The sequence below is a fragment of the Alligator mississippiensis genome, chromosome 8 (genome assembly GCF_030867095.1).
Source record: "Alligator mississippiensis isolate rAllMis1 chromosome 8, rAllMis1, whole genome shotgun sequence".
Taxonomy (NCBI): Eukaryota; Metazoa; Chordata; order Crocodylia; family Alligatoridae; genus Alligator; species Alligator mississippiensis.
The window spans coordinates 64,646,463-64,661,783 of NC_081831.1; the positions used below are offsets into that span (position 1 = coordinate 64,646,463).

Here is a 15,321-nt window from a genome sequence, read left to right on the forward strand (position 1 = left end):
CACTCGATGCCTAACATGAACAAAGAATAGACAAAACAGAGAGCAGCCCCAGGCAAGTGCTCATCCGCTGGCTAGAAACACTGAACACTGAGAGCCAGAGGATATGGTCTGGGGGAATTATTCCAGGATTCTTATTAGGTACAGTAATAGTATGAACTAGTAATAAACGCAAATACACACTTGAACCCTGAATTTGTTTTCTTCGCCCCTTATGAACCCATTGACCTCAGCCCAAACTACAAACACAACCACCAATGTTCAGATTCAGTAAACCTGTTTGCTCGTATTCTTCAGAAGTTTTTTAAATGAAAAATGATTTTAAAACCACCATGATTTCAGTGCAGGACACTTCCAAATGTCAGTAACTTCTTTGGGGGGTTTGGTTGTAGCCGTGTTGGTCTAAGGACATAGGCATGCAAGGTTCTTTGAGTAGATGGGATATCTTTTTATCTCTTAGTAGATCTTTTATGGGATATCTTTTATTATGAAACATATCTTCTATTAACTTCTTATGAAACACCTTAACATGCGTAGCAAGCTAATCTTTAGAGGGCTGTTATGTTTAGGACCCATTTAACTGGGCACTGCACAGTGGCACTACCCCACGATTGCATTGCAAGTTTCCTGATGTTTGAAGCGAGGCCTGGGTGTCCTACGTAAGAATCAACTTTGTGTCCTCTTCGAACAAAGTAAGTTTCTGGCCCTCGTGGTTGAGAAAACTGTGAATCTGATGAATCTTTAATGTATCTGGGAAGCTCAGGAGTCCTAAACCAGGGAAACAAGTAGCACCAGGACTGGATGATTGAAAGAAAGGCATCAGGGATGCATTTCGAGTCTGAGCCCCAGGGGCAGCGACATGAGTCCTGCAGGAAGGGTCTGCGGATCCCCCAAGGAGCCGCTGCAGGGACGTGGCTCTTACGGGGGCAGCTGCACCGAGCCGCAGCGCCAGCACTAGCGGCCCCGCACCCACGTGCCACCGGCAACCCCAACCCCAACCCCAATCCCCGCAGAGGGCGCGGGCGCGGGGAGCGCTTTGTTGCCTCGCCCCGCCCAGAAGGGCGAAGGGCAGGCGCCGCGCCAAGGCTTCGCCGCTCCCGCTGCGCCTGCGCACGACCCCGCGCATGCTCCGTGGGAAGCGGGCCGTGGGCCGCCCATGCGCGGTAGCGAGCGCGGCGCCGTTTTTCACGCGCGGGGGGACCTGTGTGGCGCCCGCCCCACGCGGCGCTAGGACCTGGCGGCTCCCGCCCACTCCTGCGGGACCCCAAATAAAGAGCAATGGCGGCCCGTTAGCCAGGCATCCGCGGCGCGGCGCGGCAACGGCACCGATCGCGCCGCGGGCATGGCCGGGCCGCCCCGCCCCGCGTGAGGCGCAGCGGGCCCGGCGAGCGCGGCGGCGGCGGCGACGGGAGCCGCGGGGCGGGCGCTGCGCAGGCCGCGGCACAGGCCGCGGACATGGCCACCGAGCTGGAGCCGCCCGCGGCGGGCGCGGGGCCGGGCGCGGCGCCGCTGGAGGCGGAGGAGGACGAGGAGCACTGGCTCTACGGGGGTAGGTGCGGGCTCGGCGCACGCGCAGTGCAGTCGCGGCCCCTGGCGGCGGCGCTGGCCGTGCAGACGCGGGGCTGTCCCGGGGCAGCCGAGCCGCGCCAGCGCCCTCCAGCCTGGCCTGAGCCCGGGCTCTCGGCCTCCGTGGGGGGCAAGGACGGGGGTGGCTCCTGGTCCTTGTCCGAGGTGTGCCCAGCCTTCCCGGGGCACGGGAACAGACACGGGCATGGGCAAACCACACTGTTTGCATGGGCAAACCCAGGGCCAGGACGAAAAGGGGGCCCAAAAATGGCTATTATTACTGCCTGGCGAAGGAAGACCTGATACTAAAAGCTCGCCCAGGGCCACTAGGATTTCATTGGGTTCTAGGGTCGGACGGGACATATTGGATCATCGAGTCCCACCCCTGCCCTGGGCAGGAAGGAGCGCCAGGTCAAGTGACCCCAGCCAGGTGCTTGTCTAACCTCCTCTTGAACATCTCCGAGGTGGGGAAAAGCACCGCCTCCCTTGGAAGCCTGTTCCAGATTTTGGCAACCCTCGCCATAAAGAAGATCCTCTTGATGTCCAATATAAATCTGCTCTCCGTCAGCTTATGGCCATTGTCTTTAGTAACCCTGAGGGGCGCCCTGGTAAATGGAGCGTCCCCTGTTCCCTGCTGACACCCCCCCCAATGAGTTTGTAGACAACCACAAGATTGCATCTCAGCCTTCACTTGTGGAGGCTGAAGAGATTCAGGTCCCTCAGTCTGTCTTCATAGGATCTTACCTGCAGGCCCTCAACCATACGAATAGCCCTTCTCTAAACCCTTTCCAGGTTATCTACATCCCTCTTGAAGTGTGGCACCCAAAACTGGATGCAGTGCTCCATCTGCAGCCTCACCAGTGCTGCATAGAGGGGAAGGATCACCTCCCTGGACCTGTTCATGATGCACCTACTAATGCAAGACAGCATGGTTAGCCTTGCTTATTGCCTTGTCATTGGGAACTCGCGTTCATTTTTGCGTTGACTATGACTCCGAGATCCCTTTCCACTGCTTTGCTACTTGGAATGGTACTTCCCAGTCAGTAGGTGTATTGGTGATTCTTTCTCCCCAGGTGTGCAGGTGCAATGCTGCCCGGAGCTCCCAGCCACACATGGAGGCCCTCGTCTGTGCAGGACAAGGGGACGGCGGCCAGGTGCCACGGGTGGAGTGACGGGCGCATCTTCATGAGCCTTTGGGGCCAGGGGGCCTCGGCTGTCGGAGCCATGCGGGTCCTTGACCAAGGGGCTGTGGCTCCCTGGGGCGCCGTGAAATCCTTCCCAGGTTATCGTGGTGAGGTGTGCAAGCACAATTCGCCAGGCACATCTGGAGACTTGGTAGCAGTTTGAGAGGTGGCTTGGCTTGCCGCTACATCAGGGGCATACATCAAGGGGTCAGTGAGGAGCTGTTCACCAGGGCACCCAAGGGGAAAACCAGGAGTAATGGTCATAAATTCCTGGAAGACTGTTTCAGTCTCAACATTGGGAAAAACTTCTTCACAGTCAGGGTGTCCAGACAGTGGAATAAGCTCCCTCCAGAGGTGGTGCAATCACCTACCTTGCAAATCTTCAAGAGGAGACTGGACACTCGCCTCCCTAGGGTCGCTTGACCCCAATTGTCTTTCCTGCCTGGTGCATAGGGCTAGACCCAATGATTCCCCCGAAATCCCTTCCAGCCTCACAATCTATGAATCCAAACAGGAACCCGTTGTGTCACAAACGTGGGGATCTGCTCTGCTGTCGCGTGGGAGGCCATGGGAGGTGATGGTGCCTCTTTCTCACAATGTCCCTTCCAGCCCTAAACATCTGTGGATCTGTGTACACACCTCTCTGGTTAGTTCTCACTGGGGCTACTGTATGCAGTGCTGGGCTCTGTTTTAAAAAGGATGTGGAGAAGTGAGAGGGTCCAAAGGCAGGTGACAAAGATGATAAAGGGCAAGTTGCAGGGGGAGAGGCTGAAGGAGCTAGATGTGTTTGGCATGTGGAAAAGGTGCTTGAGAGGTGACATGATAGCAGCCTTCACATACTTGAAGGGCTCCCATAAAGAAGAGGGAAAGCACCCTTTCTCTCTTGCTGGAGAGAGGCTGATGCAGACAAATGGTTGGAAGCTGCAGCAGAGTAAGTTTAGATGGGATGTCCAGAAAAATGTCACTGTTAGAGTAGTGAGGCAGTGGAATAGGCTGCCAAGAGGTGGACAGGTCTTCAAGAAGAGGCTGGACAGCCACTGGTCAGGGATGATGTAGGCGTAGGTATGCCTGTGTTTGACTAGAAGTATTTCCCGTCTGGGCCTTTCCTCTGCTTCACATGTGTGAGGTGTGTTTAATAAACCTTCCCCAGAAGCATTGGGTGTTCATTACCGCCAAGGCTTGGAACTTTGACTCAGGTGTGCCTGTGGTCCTGCTGGGACTGAAGCTGGAGATTTCTCGTAAGAGGGTCTTGCCCCTCTGCTCAGGGTCTGACCAGTCACCATACCTGAGGTCGGGAAGGAATTTTACCCCACGGTCAGATTGGTATGGTTGGGTGTGGGGGGTTGTCGTCTTCTGTAGCAGGGGGGCATGGCCCTCTACCCAGGATCTCTTGAGCATATATTGACAACCTTTCATAGCCAATGAATGCCTTGCTTCTATCTGTTTTACATGTGGCAAGTTGGGGTGTCAGGTCTGTGTTGTGTCAGAATTGGCGATAGTCTTACGTACAGTTTAGATCGTGGGTGGGCAAAATACAGGCCAGATCCCGCTGGCCAGGCACTCTCATCTGGCCTGCAGCAGCCCCCCCCCGGCCCCCCAATGAACTGCAGTCCATACAGCCCTTCTGCCCACAAGGGTGGGAGCAAGGGGCCCATGTATACAACCCTCTAACATACCCTGCTGGGCCTTGCTCCCACCCTCTTGGGCAGAAGGGTTCTGCCTAGCCAGCAGCTTCTGGGTGAGGCTCCTGCTGCAGCCAGAACCTGCTCGCTCTGGGCAGCAGTTAAGGAAGCAATGGGGCTGGTGGGGGAGGTGGAGTTGCAGCTGGATGGAAGCAGGAGCGCAACATGGAGTCTGTGCCCAGAGGGGCAGTGGGAGTGTGGAGCTGACTGGGCAGGGTGTGGGTGAGTGTGGGGGGCAAAGCCCCCCCTGCCCATGGTGTGCAGCCCCAGCTGCCAGCAGCATCAGGTGGGGAGGTCAGGGCACTTGTCCCTAGCACAGGCGCCCAGTGGGGCATGGCTCTGGCCATCACAGCACAAGGGGAGGGAGCGTACCCTGCCCGGCTGCCTCTATTGCTGGGGCTCTGCGCCACACTCCAACACTTGCAATGAGGGAAGCCCTGCGCTGGAGCCTGCTGCCTCCCCCACTCCCTGCTGTGCAGGTCCCCACACTCTGCCGGGAGTGGATAGAGTCCCGCCCCTGCTTCCACATGGAGTCCAGCACGAGGCTTCACCGCTGTGAGTGTGGAGCTGCAGGTGTGGGGCACAGCCCCTGCGATCGAGGCAGTCGGGCAGGCTGTGTGGGGGTGCGCTCCTCGGCCCTAGTGCAATGCTGATCGCCTTGATCACAGGGGCTCCATGCCCCCCACCTGCAGCTCCACACTCACAGTAGGGAAGCCCCACGCTGGACTCTGCAGAGAAGCAGGGGAGGGAGCGCAGTGCTGGCCGGAGCGATGCCCCACCAGGCGCCTGCACCAGGGACAAATGCACTGACCTCCCCACTTGCTGCTGCTGGCAGCTGGGGCTGCACACCATGGGAAGGGGAGGGAGTAGGGTTATGAGCTCTAGTGGTCCCTCCCAGCCCCACTTCCCTAGGATCCTGGGAGTTCTTTGCAACAGGAGAATCGCTTTATTTTCTATGACGGGGAAAAAAAAAATGAAAACTAAAAGCTGGCATTTCCCGAGGGGGTCCTTGAGTCTAGACAGGGGTGCCTCAAGTCTGAAAATGGTGAGAACCACTGCCTTGAATATTTTTTCCATGAGCCCTTAGGCATTTGTTTCTTTGTTCTCATCGGTATGTTTTCTGGTACCTTGAAATTTCCTCCTCTGTCATGTTTTAACATAAGGGTAAAGACTGTTTCTGGAGAAGAAATAAACATTCCTGACCCTTGTTCCATCTTTTGTCCTAGCACAGGAGCTGTTAACTGGGGGTACACATATACCTTTGGGGGTACTTGGATCAGTCTTAGGGGGTATGTGCAGGCAGGCAGGGAGAGAGCACCACCACCTCCCAGGAGTAGGCCCTGGGGCAGGGTGAGGGCAGTGGTGCCCTTCTGCGGGGCAGGGAAGCCTGCATGCAGTGGCCGCCACTACCACACAGCAGCCCAGTGAACTTCCCCAGCCCTGCTCCTAGGAGGTGGCAGTGCTCCATCCCTGACCGCCTGCGTGCCCATCTCCCTGCTCAGCGTCCAGCTGTGCACACCCGCCCCGCCCCCCCCCCCCCCCCCCCCCCCGGCTCAGTATTCAGTCACTGGGGATACTTAGACTAAAGAAGGTTGAAAACCCCTGTCCTAGCATTTGAAGGCCTTTCCAGAATTTGTGATGCATGTTTTCACTTCTGCTTGTTGGTTTGTTTTGCTCTGTTTAATCTTGTGCTTTGTTTGGGAACAAAAGTGTTGTGGCATTTGGGTTATCACTTCCCTTTATCAGGTAGTCTGGATCACACAGCTTTTGGGGAAAAATCTTTTGTCGTCTTATCTTTTTTTGAGTTTTAACGTGGTGTTTGTTCTATTTTCAGATGACACCACTGGTAAGCAAGAAGATGGACCAATTGCTGGGTAAGTCCAAAAACTACTCATTCATGATAACTAGACTTCTCCAACAGCAGTTACCATCTCAGACTGAAGGGTAATACTTAGGTTAAAATCTCAGCAACATGAACTCTGTTCTTTTGTGTTGGAACTAATTGAGTTGTGTGGAGTCTATTGTTTGAGCATCTTTATGGATGTGACCTTTACATACAAGCTCTGTAGAGATGCTAAGGATCCAGCATCATTTTAAAGGAATAGAGCACTGTCCCAGTATCCTAAGATAAAATTCTCCTTTCTCTACTACCCTGCACCAATTATCCCTCCCTGTAAAAGTGGCTGCATGTGAATGGGGTGGGAGAAGGGGAGGAGGTGTGTAAGCTGCACAACTGTCCTTAGCTGGATGATGGGTGCTTATCACCTTGGAAAACTGAGCAGTGTTTTGCACAGCTTTGAAATGGCATAAGATGATATTTTTCACTCCTTTTGGCAAACATCCTCATTCAGTGGATGCGAACACACAAACCTTTAGATAATGTACTTGCCTAGTAGCAAGAGACATCCTTTGGGGTTGGTGTTTTTTTTGTGTTTAATATAACTTTACCGCTGACCTAATTACATAAAACTAGCACTCTTGTCTCTTTTTAACTATGACTATTAACATTGCACAAACAGAATAGTAAGCAATTTGCAGAAAAATTCTTGGTGATACAAAATAGCAAATCCTGTATCCTTCAGTCTATTAATGTTTGCAAATCATTTTAAAGCCCTCAAAGGCCCAGTATTATTAGCTTCTTGCTCTTATTTTTAAGTCCCTCATTTTGGGTCCCAGTTCCTCATATAGAATCTGTGTAGGTTGTGAGATGCCATATGCCAACAAGATGATTGGTTGTTTGCTAGACTGTTATCTATGGGAATTCCAGTGAGACATTCCCTTTGCCTACAGCTGACTGTCCCTAATGATACTGTACAAAGGTAATACAGAGTGCAGTATCTCTTGTCATTTCTGCAGTACACAGAGTTTTATTGATTATTTTTTTTTTTTTTTTTTTTTTTTAAAGCACTATTCTAAAGAAGAGAGTTTTATCAGTAGCACAAAGGATTTACATTGGAATTCAGGGGAATGGAAATTAAATGGCCAGCACTTTATTCAGCGTATATAGATGCTAGTGGCCCCATCAAAATTCAGTTTATCTACTCTGTAGCAGTGAAGTTATAGTGAGAGATGATTGCTTTATGTGGATGTGTATTTCAACTTCCATTCACACATTTTAATACACATACACAGATCCTTCATGTGATATTACCTTCAGCTTCATACTTGTTGCTGTCTCTCACTTCAGTAATCTTGGTGACTAAGACGATTCTGGGGTTGGGGTCAATCTTGTGAATTACTCTGATTTGCTGAACAGCATAGGAAAGGTCATAGGGAGCCATCTGTGGCAACTTCCTCTAGTGGTTCTTCTTTCTCTCCATATAATGACCTGATGTTCATGACCTTGGAGTTGGATCTTCTTTTGGATGCCTGTTATGCTAATTTTTATAACTGAAGTGCTTTTGCTGCAGCATCAGGAATTTGGCCAGACTGGGCTTTGTGCTTTGTCGGTCAGCTCTCAAAACCCCCGTCTATACTTTTTTGTTTTTGTTTCATCTCTACTTGATTACTGCAATTCTTTCTTTGTGGGGCTTTCCACTACCATTCTCTGACTGCAACTGGGGAGCCGATATGGAATTCAGCTAGCCTGCTTGTCCAGATTTCTCTTCACAACCTTGCTTTCCCACACTCCTCATAAGAGAAATTAATTGACTTCTTTTTGTTTTGTTTTGTGTTTTTTTTATAGGGCAGGGTTGGGCAGTATACTGCCCACAGTCCAGATCTGGCCCACCAACTGATTGGATCCAGCCTGCAGGCAGGCACCTACCAATTGATTGGAAGTAGTCAGGGGCTGCCCCTGCAACACTGCATGGGACTAAGCCCTGCCCACTCCTGCCTCGGGCAGCCTGTGCTGCCCTGGCCCAAACCAGCATTCACAGCTTCCCAGTGGGGTGCTCCCAATTGAAGCTTCTCCCACCTCCAGTGGCTCCTCTTTCTCCTGCCCCTCCAGGCAGCAGGGGGAGCAGGAGCCATCCAGCTGCAGTACTTTCCTGAAGCAATACAGCAGGAGGAGGAGGAGCTGCTGGAGGAGCCGAGCAGTACCTGAGTTGCTGCAGCTGTGCTCAGAGCAGCTCCACTGGCCAGGGCTGGGGCTGGGTGTGAGCGGGAGCACAGTACGGGCTGCCCTGGGCAGGAGGGAATGGGATTTTGCCCTATGTGGAGCACTGTGGAGACAGCTGCGGGCCACACCTGCACTGCCTGGGTGAGCTCTGCTGCACATGTCCCCTACTGCCCTCTTCCTCCTTCTCCCCAGCTGGCTCCCAGGACCTAGTGAGGGGGCAGCCCTCCACCTCCCACCCCTAGACTAAGACTTTATATTGATCAATTATGCATTTGCTTCTGTATACGCTAAAACAAATCAGGACAAATTTATTTTTTGAAATAAAATTGAAGTATGTTATAGTAGACGTTTTGATTTTTAGTATACGATTTGTTTTTTGTCTATCACTTGTTAAAATGATATCTTTTAAAAGATTTTATGTATAACCCTTGACAGCTCACCAGAACTCATTAAGTGGTCCTTTAGCCAAAGTCATTGCCCACCCCTGCTCCAGGGTGTGCGTTGTGGGGCTCCATTCCATCAATGTGATCACTTATGTCCTCATTTACAAGGTGTCTTCCTTTATGCCATACCTGAAATGGCTTTAATCTCCTACATATATAGACTGTTCTGGCTTTTATGTACTTTGTTTCCCTTGGGGTGCAGACCTTCAAGCACCTGCTCCCAAACATGGTTCTCTTCCCTGACTTGTCTTCAATAGGGAGTTTTCCTAGAATTAAAGTGTTGGCAGGGTGTGGCCCCCCACATCACGGGCTATATAAATCCTTTGTATAAAGAAGGAATTTGTGAGTACTCTTCTAGTCCAAATGGGTAAATATAAACCCTGGCTTGTTAAGTTTTGGTTCTGTAGTATGTCATGTGTTTAGTGCAACAAGCAGTACTTCATCAGTGACTTGGATGAGGGCGTGGAGAGCACTCTGTCCAAATTTGCAAACACCAAATTATGGGGCAAAGTAAACACATATGGGCAGGGAATGGATTCAGGTGGATTTGGACAGGTTGGAAAAGTGGGCAGAACAGGATGCAGTTTAACAAAGATATGTGCAAAGTGCTGCTCCTAGGGGGGGAAAAAAGGGTCATCTCCCAATCTGTGTGTATGTTGGTGATTTTTAGTACAGCAGCAGAAAGGGATCTCAGAGTCATAGTGGACTTCAAGATTAACATGAGTCGTCAGTGTGACAAAGTGATAAATAAAGCTAACCACACTCTATTGTACATTAGCAGGTGCATCACAAACGGGTCCAAGGAGGTGATGCTTCCCCTCTGTGGCATTGGTAGGGCTGCAGCTGGAGTACTGTGTTCAGTTTTGGGCGCCAAACTTCAAGAAGGACATGGATAACCTTGAGAGGGTCCAGAGGAGGGCTCCTCGTATGGTTAGGGGCCTGCAGGCCTACAAGGAGAGATTTGAGGGACCTGAATCTCCTTCAGCCTCCGCAAGAGAAGGCTGAGGTGATCTTGTGGCTGTCTACAAATTCAGTGGGGGCGGGAGGAGCAAGAAATAGGAGATGCTTTGTTTACTAGAACACCCTTTGGGGGTAACTAGAAACAACGGCCACAAACTGACAGAGCAGATTTAGGTTGGACATCAGGAGGAACTTCATAGTAAGGGTTGCCAGAATCTGGAATAGGTTTCCAAGGGAAGTGGTGTTCTCCTCTACCTTGGGGGTCTTCAAAAGGAGACTGGACAAGCACCTGGCTGTGGTTATCAGACCCCAGTGCACTTTCCTGCCCAGGGCAGGGAATTGGACTCAATCTACTGAGGCCCCTTCTGACCCTAAAAATCTATTAAATCTATGACACTTGCTTCAGCATCTTTAGTTAACAAACTCTAATGTCTGTTGTTGCAATCTCAGATTTATCTGTAATGACTGATGAGCAGGGATCTTGCCTTTTTCCCCTGACTTTTTTTTTACTTTTTTTTTAATCCCCAAAATCCATGATTAAAATTAAAGGTCCCTCACCCCCCCCCCCCCCCCCCAGCCCTGCCAGAGGGGGCCCCCAGCTGCCAGGGCTATGGGGCCAGGGACCCAGGGCTGCAGCGCTCTGCCTCTAACAGAAGGCAGCAGCTGCTGCAGCAGAAGGAGCACGGAGCTGGCTTCCCCACCACTGCTGCGGACTTGGGCTGGGTCAGGTCCTGGCGGCAGCGCGGACTCCCGGGGGGTAGGGGGGAGACCCACACCCCCCAGATCTGTACAGGAGGCAGGCTGGGTGTGCGCTGTGTGCGGCTTCCCTGAACGGCCGATAGCGCGCTGCTCTGGGTCCACGTGCTGCCAGCCGGGTGTGCACTTTGTGTGGGGCTTCCCCAACACTTTCCCACTCCCTCAGCTGCCAGCTAGGTTCCCACAGCAGTGCCCACCTAACTGGCAGTGTGTGGACCCAGAGCGGCATGCTAATAGCCCTTTGGGGAAGCCATGCATGGAGGTGCAGAGCCCTCTCAGTCTGATACTGCGCTGCTTATGGTCCACGTGCTGCTGGCCGGGTAGGCACTGCATGTCTTTCCTTAACACCTCCCCACTCCCTCAGCTCACAGCCAGCTTCCTTCCCAGCCCTGCCAGTGCCCCCCAGCTCCCTACAAGCCCCACTTACCTCACAGGCCTCAGGAAGGAGAGTGAGCCTGAGCCCAGCCTTGGGGGGGGGGGGGGGGCCTACCCCCCCGCCCCCCCTCCCCAAACTCTCCTTCTGGGAAAGCTAGGGTCTTTCTGACTCAGCCATGACTCTTGGGATGACTAGATGTCACAAACTCAGGCCCACCCTTCCCTCTTCCTCCCGCTCCAGGCAGGGTTGGGGGGTTCCTGCCCTTCTTGCAGTTAGGTCTTGCAGGCTGGAACTCAGCCTGTCTGCAGAGTTCTTTGCAAAAGCAGGAAATCTGCAGATTTCTCTGCTAAGAAGTTAGGTTGTTTTGTTTTTTGTTTTTTTTTCCTGTGAATTTTTTAAAATGGGGAAATCCTTGGTTTTCTCTTTTTTTTTCATGGGAAATGGAAAACTTGGATTCCCTGCTGATGAGATGGAAGGAATGGTTTAGGTCAGGGGCAGGCAGAATTTCCCACAGGCTGGATTTGGCTTTTCAGGCACTTTTTCATCCAGCCCGCAACACCCACCAGCAAATTGCACCCCACCCAGCCTTTCTACCTATAAGGGCAGGAACAAGGCAGTCATGTGTACATATGCCTCAACATATCCTTGCTCCCACCCTTGTGGGTGGAAATGCCCAGCCTGCCCAGCATGCAGGTCCCAGGGAGGGCTGCTACTGCAGCTGGAGGCCTGGTTGGCTTCCCTGGCATCTTGCTTGCACCAGGTAGCAGGTAGGGAAATGGTGGGGGTGAGGGTAGAGCTGTAGCTGGGCGAGAATGCAGTGTGTAGGGCTGGTGGCAATGCAGAATCCATGCCCAGGGTGGTAGAAGTGCAGAGCTCGGGTGGGTGTAAGGGAGGGTGACAGGGTGTGGAGACACTCCCTCCTTCCGCCCCCCCCCCCCCCCCCCCCCCCATGGTGCACAGCCCAGGCAGGCAGTGGAAGCAGTAGCAGCAGGCAAGGGTACTTGGGGCACTCATGCCTGGTGGCGTGCAGCGCTGGCCAGAGCCACACATCATGGTGAGGAGCACAGCCCCTGTCAAGCTGTCTCTTTTGCCAGCGCCCCCCACCACATACATGCAGCCCCTGCACTCACACAGCATGGAAGGGAAGCCCCATGTGCTGGAACTGGCTGCCTTTCCCACCTCCTGCTGTGTAGGTCCTGCAGCTGGGGGTGATGAAGACAGCTCGCTCCAGTGCATGGGGCTTCCCTCCAATGCTGCACGAGTGTGAGGGCTGTGTGCTGCTGGGCACGAGTGCCCCCACCTGGTGATGTGCCATGGAGGCAGTGGGGGGTCCACACCCCTGCCACACACCCACACCCTACCATCCACACACAGCCCCTCACATATGCATATACCCCCACACAATATACAAGACAAAAATAAACTCTTAGAGTTACGTTATGCAGTCTCTTCTATATACAGTATGCAAACACAAATCATGACAGAAATATTTTTTGTAATAAAATTAAAGTATGTTCTAGTAGGTGTTTAACTTTTTAGTATATGATTTTGGTTCTTAGATTGTTTTGCTTCTAAGATGGCACCCCTGCCCTCCCAAAAGGAGAGTTTGGGGGGGGGGGGTGCAAGGGGAGGGACTTTTGGTGGCAAAGGTCAGGGGTTAGGGGGTAGGATTTCTGGTCCCGAGATGGTGGTCAAGGGGCAGGGCCCCTATCAGGGCTATCCATGCGGCCCTTGAAAGCTCACCAACCCTCGTTAAGTGGCCCTCCACCTGAAATAATTGCCCACCACTGGTTTAGGTGATTTGTTTATGTTCTGCCTTGTCATCTCCAAGTGACTGATGTAAAATATAGCCCAAACTTTTAACGCAGAGTTCTCTGGGGGCTTGTAGGAAAGGAATTGGTTGATGTTAATCTAATCCCTACTATTCGGGTGTCCTCGTCACATAAATACTTGTGTAGCTGGCTCTTCTGTTGGCAGTCTCTGGGAAGAGCAAAGATTTCCTGGGCCATGGAGCATGAACAACTTTATCCAAAAGATGGTACATGTTGGTCAGAACTGAAGCACGTGTAAAGGTGTGGCATCATTTGCTTATGTGGTATCTGTTCATAAATAAAAAGAAATGTCTAGGCAAGGCTGCCTATGGGGCATCTTGCAGGAATGCTAACCTGTTTACAGTTAAACAAGCCTGCGAAGGATGAGCAATTACACACCCAGCCTCCCAAATCCAGTATTTCTTTTTCATAGAACTATGATGTGAAAGTCACCTTAATGCTTTACTGTTGGACACTTCAGAAATATTTATAGGAAGGGATCTCTGGGTTCAGACTGTCTATTTTATTTATGTCTCTTAAATTTGCCAGACATGCAGAATCTTCTCATCCTTTGCAAGATGCCCCTCAGGAGAGCCGGTCTGTCAGCAATGAAGACCGGGAGATGTCCCAGCACGTATGTGTTAGAACTACAACTGGTAGATGTGGCTATTTCTGTGCAGTACACATTCATTACTTGAAAATATTCATGCATAACAAGGCTATAGTGAAATGGTGCTAATATTTTCTTTGTTGAATATAGTGTATTACACTTGTACCATAACAACCAACTTATTGGTGATTTTTTTTTTTCTCCTCACACTAATTGCAACATGTAGTGTCTCTGACCTTAACGGTTGGAGAGCACTGGAAGCCAGGTATGCTAGGGTCTTTCTGACTCAGCCATGACTCTTGGGATGACTAGATGTCACAGACAGTTAATCCCTCTGTATCTTGGTTTCCATGGCCCAAGAATTTTACCCTTACTCACTTGCACTTGGGGATGAATCTGTTGTAATCCCTAGCAAGCACATGGGGTATTGTAAATGGGGAAATATTGTTTATAAGCGGTACTGAGATCATGGGAAGAAAAGTGAAAAATGTATTTGTGGTGAGAAGTATTGACGATTATTTGCTAAGAGGGGAAAAAAGTGGTGCTTATGTGGTGCAATTGTTCTGCCTAACATGCACATTACATGAGGCTTTCCAGCATTGCATCACTGCGAATTTCTTGTCTTTAAATTTTAATGAGTCCCTATCAACTTTTACTACTGTTAGGCCCTTCCAAGTGGTGAGGATGACGAGGAAGACAGCGATAGTGACAGTGATGATGATGACGTGAAAGTTACCATTGGCAACATTAAAACAGGAGCACCATCCTACATGTATGTTTTCTGAGTCAAAGAGTCTGCCTCTTTATTTTAACACTTAACTCTATCTATAGCACTTTGGGGGAAGTTGTACGGAAGGGAGGGAAGAGAGCATTTGACCTCACCAGCAGAGTACAATGGCTAGAACACCGGCTTGGAAGTTGGGTTGGCTTCTGTTGGCTTAAGTTGGCTTCTCTTCATGTCTCACTCAAGGCTACTGGGGAGCCTGTCTGTAAAGTGAGGATAATTCCCACGTCTGTTATGAGGCTGAATGGACTCATACTGGGGACATGCTTGACTGAGTGAATTTCAGGTTGGGATGTTGTGTAAGTTTTTAATACCAGTTTAATGTTCGAGGTTTTTCTGGAATCAAATGAAACAGTAGGTGAATTGAATGGAAGCCTTGAAGTCACTACAATTTTCACTTGTCTGATTCTTCACAGTATGGGAACAATGAAGCCCAATTTGCAAATCAACCACTTACTGTCACTAAGCTAGTAAAGCCTGACTAGCACTCAGCAGCTAGGCTGTTTTGGAGGTAGCGCTTCTAGTTGCTGTTGGCAACCATCATCTTAAGGAATTATGCCTGTTCTTTGCAGCATATTCTAATCCTTCATTTTAAGGATAACTCCATTCTCCACTATCAGGGAAGGTTGTAGTTGATGGATCATTTTAAATGGCAGTATACCACCCTTCAATCCCCATTTAATTAATTTTTGTAGACCTTCTGTGTGTAGTTTGCTGTTTCACTGTAAACTAAATCCCTCCCTCCTTTCCTTCCTCACATTCAGTGGCATACCCGTTGTCACTGTTCTTTTCTCCTATGGCCCAGGTTCATCCTGATTATCATAAATTTGTTCTCAAGACAGGGTGGTACCTACCAACCTGTGAGTCCTCTTCTGATTCCAGCCAGTGCTATCATCCTGCTGCTGGACTTGCATTTCAGTGAACTGTGCAGTGTCTTGTAGTCTTACCTGTACAGAAGAGTCGTGTTTTAAAGTCACTCAAGTTAAATAATACAGTACAAAGAAGCCTAAATAGACGATTGCTGGCTGAGCTAAGAATTTTGTCCTTTCAAGCTCCTGTAGTATATTGAGGCTAGAATGTATTTGGGTTTTA

The 15,321-nt window shown here is 50.8% G+C and overlaps 1 protein-coding gene across 3 annotated transcripts in view; it reads left to right on the top strand.

The window, feature by feature from the left end:
- Positions 1 to 1,172: 1,172 nt before the first annotated feature.
- Positions 1,173 to 15,321, top strand: part of LOC102559698 (pre-mRNA 3'-end-processing factor FIP1) — a 44,393-nt gene continuing 30,244 nt past the window's right edge. Inside the window, exons 1-4 of one of the 3 annotated variants that reach the window (XM_059732798.1) lie at positions 1,173 to 1,546; positions 6,264 to 6,303; positions 13,385 to 13,469; positions 14,111 to 14,217. In XM_059732798.1, the coding sequence (XP_059588781.1) occupies positions 1,453 to 1,546; positions 6,264 to 6,303; positions 13,385 to 13,469; positions 14,111 to 14,217 (326 nt within the window). In that variant the 5' untranslated portion in view covers positions 1,173 to 1,452. Of the gene's footprint in view, positions 1,547 to 2,368; positions 2,495 to 6,263; positions 6,304 to 13,384; positions 13,470 to 14,110; positions 14,218 to 15,321 lie in introns of those variants that run through there. The other 2 variants (XM_006263655.4, XM_059732799.1) reach the window with 2 other exon arrangements.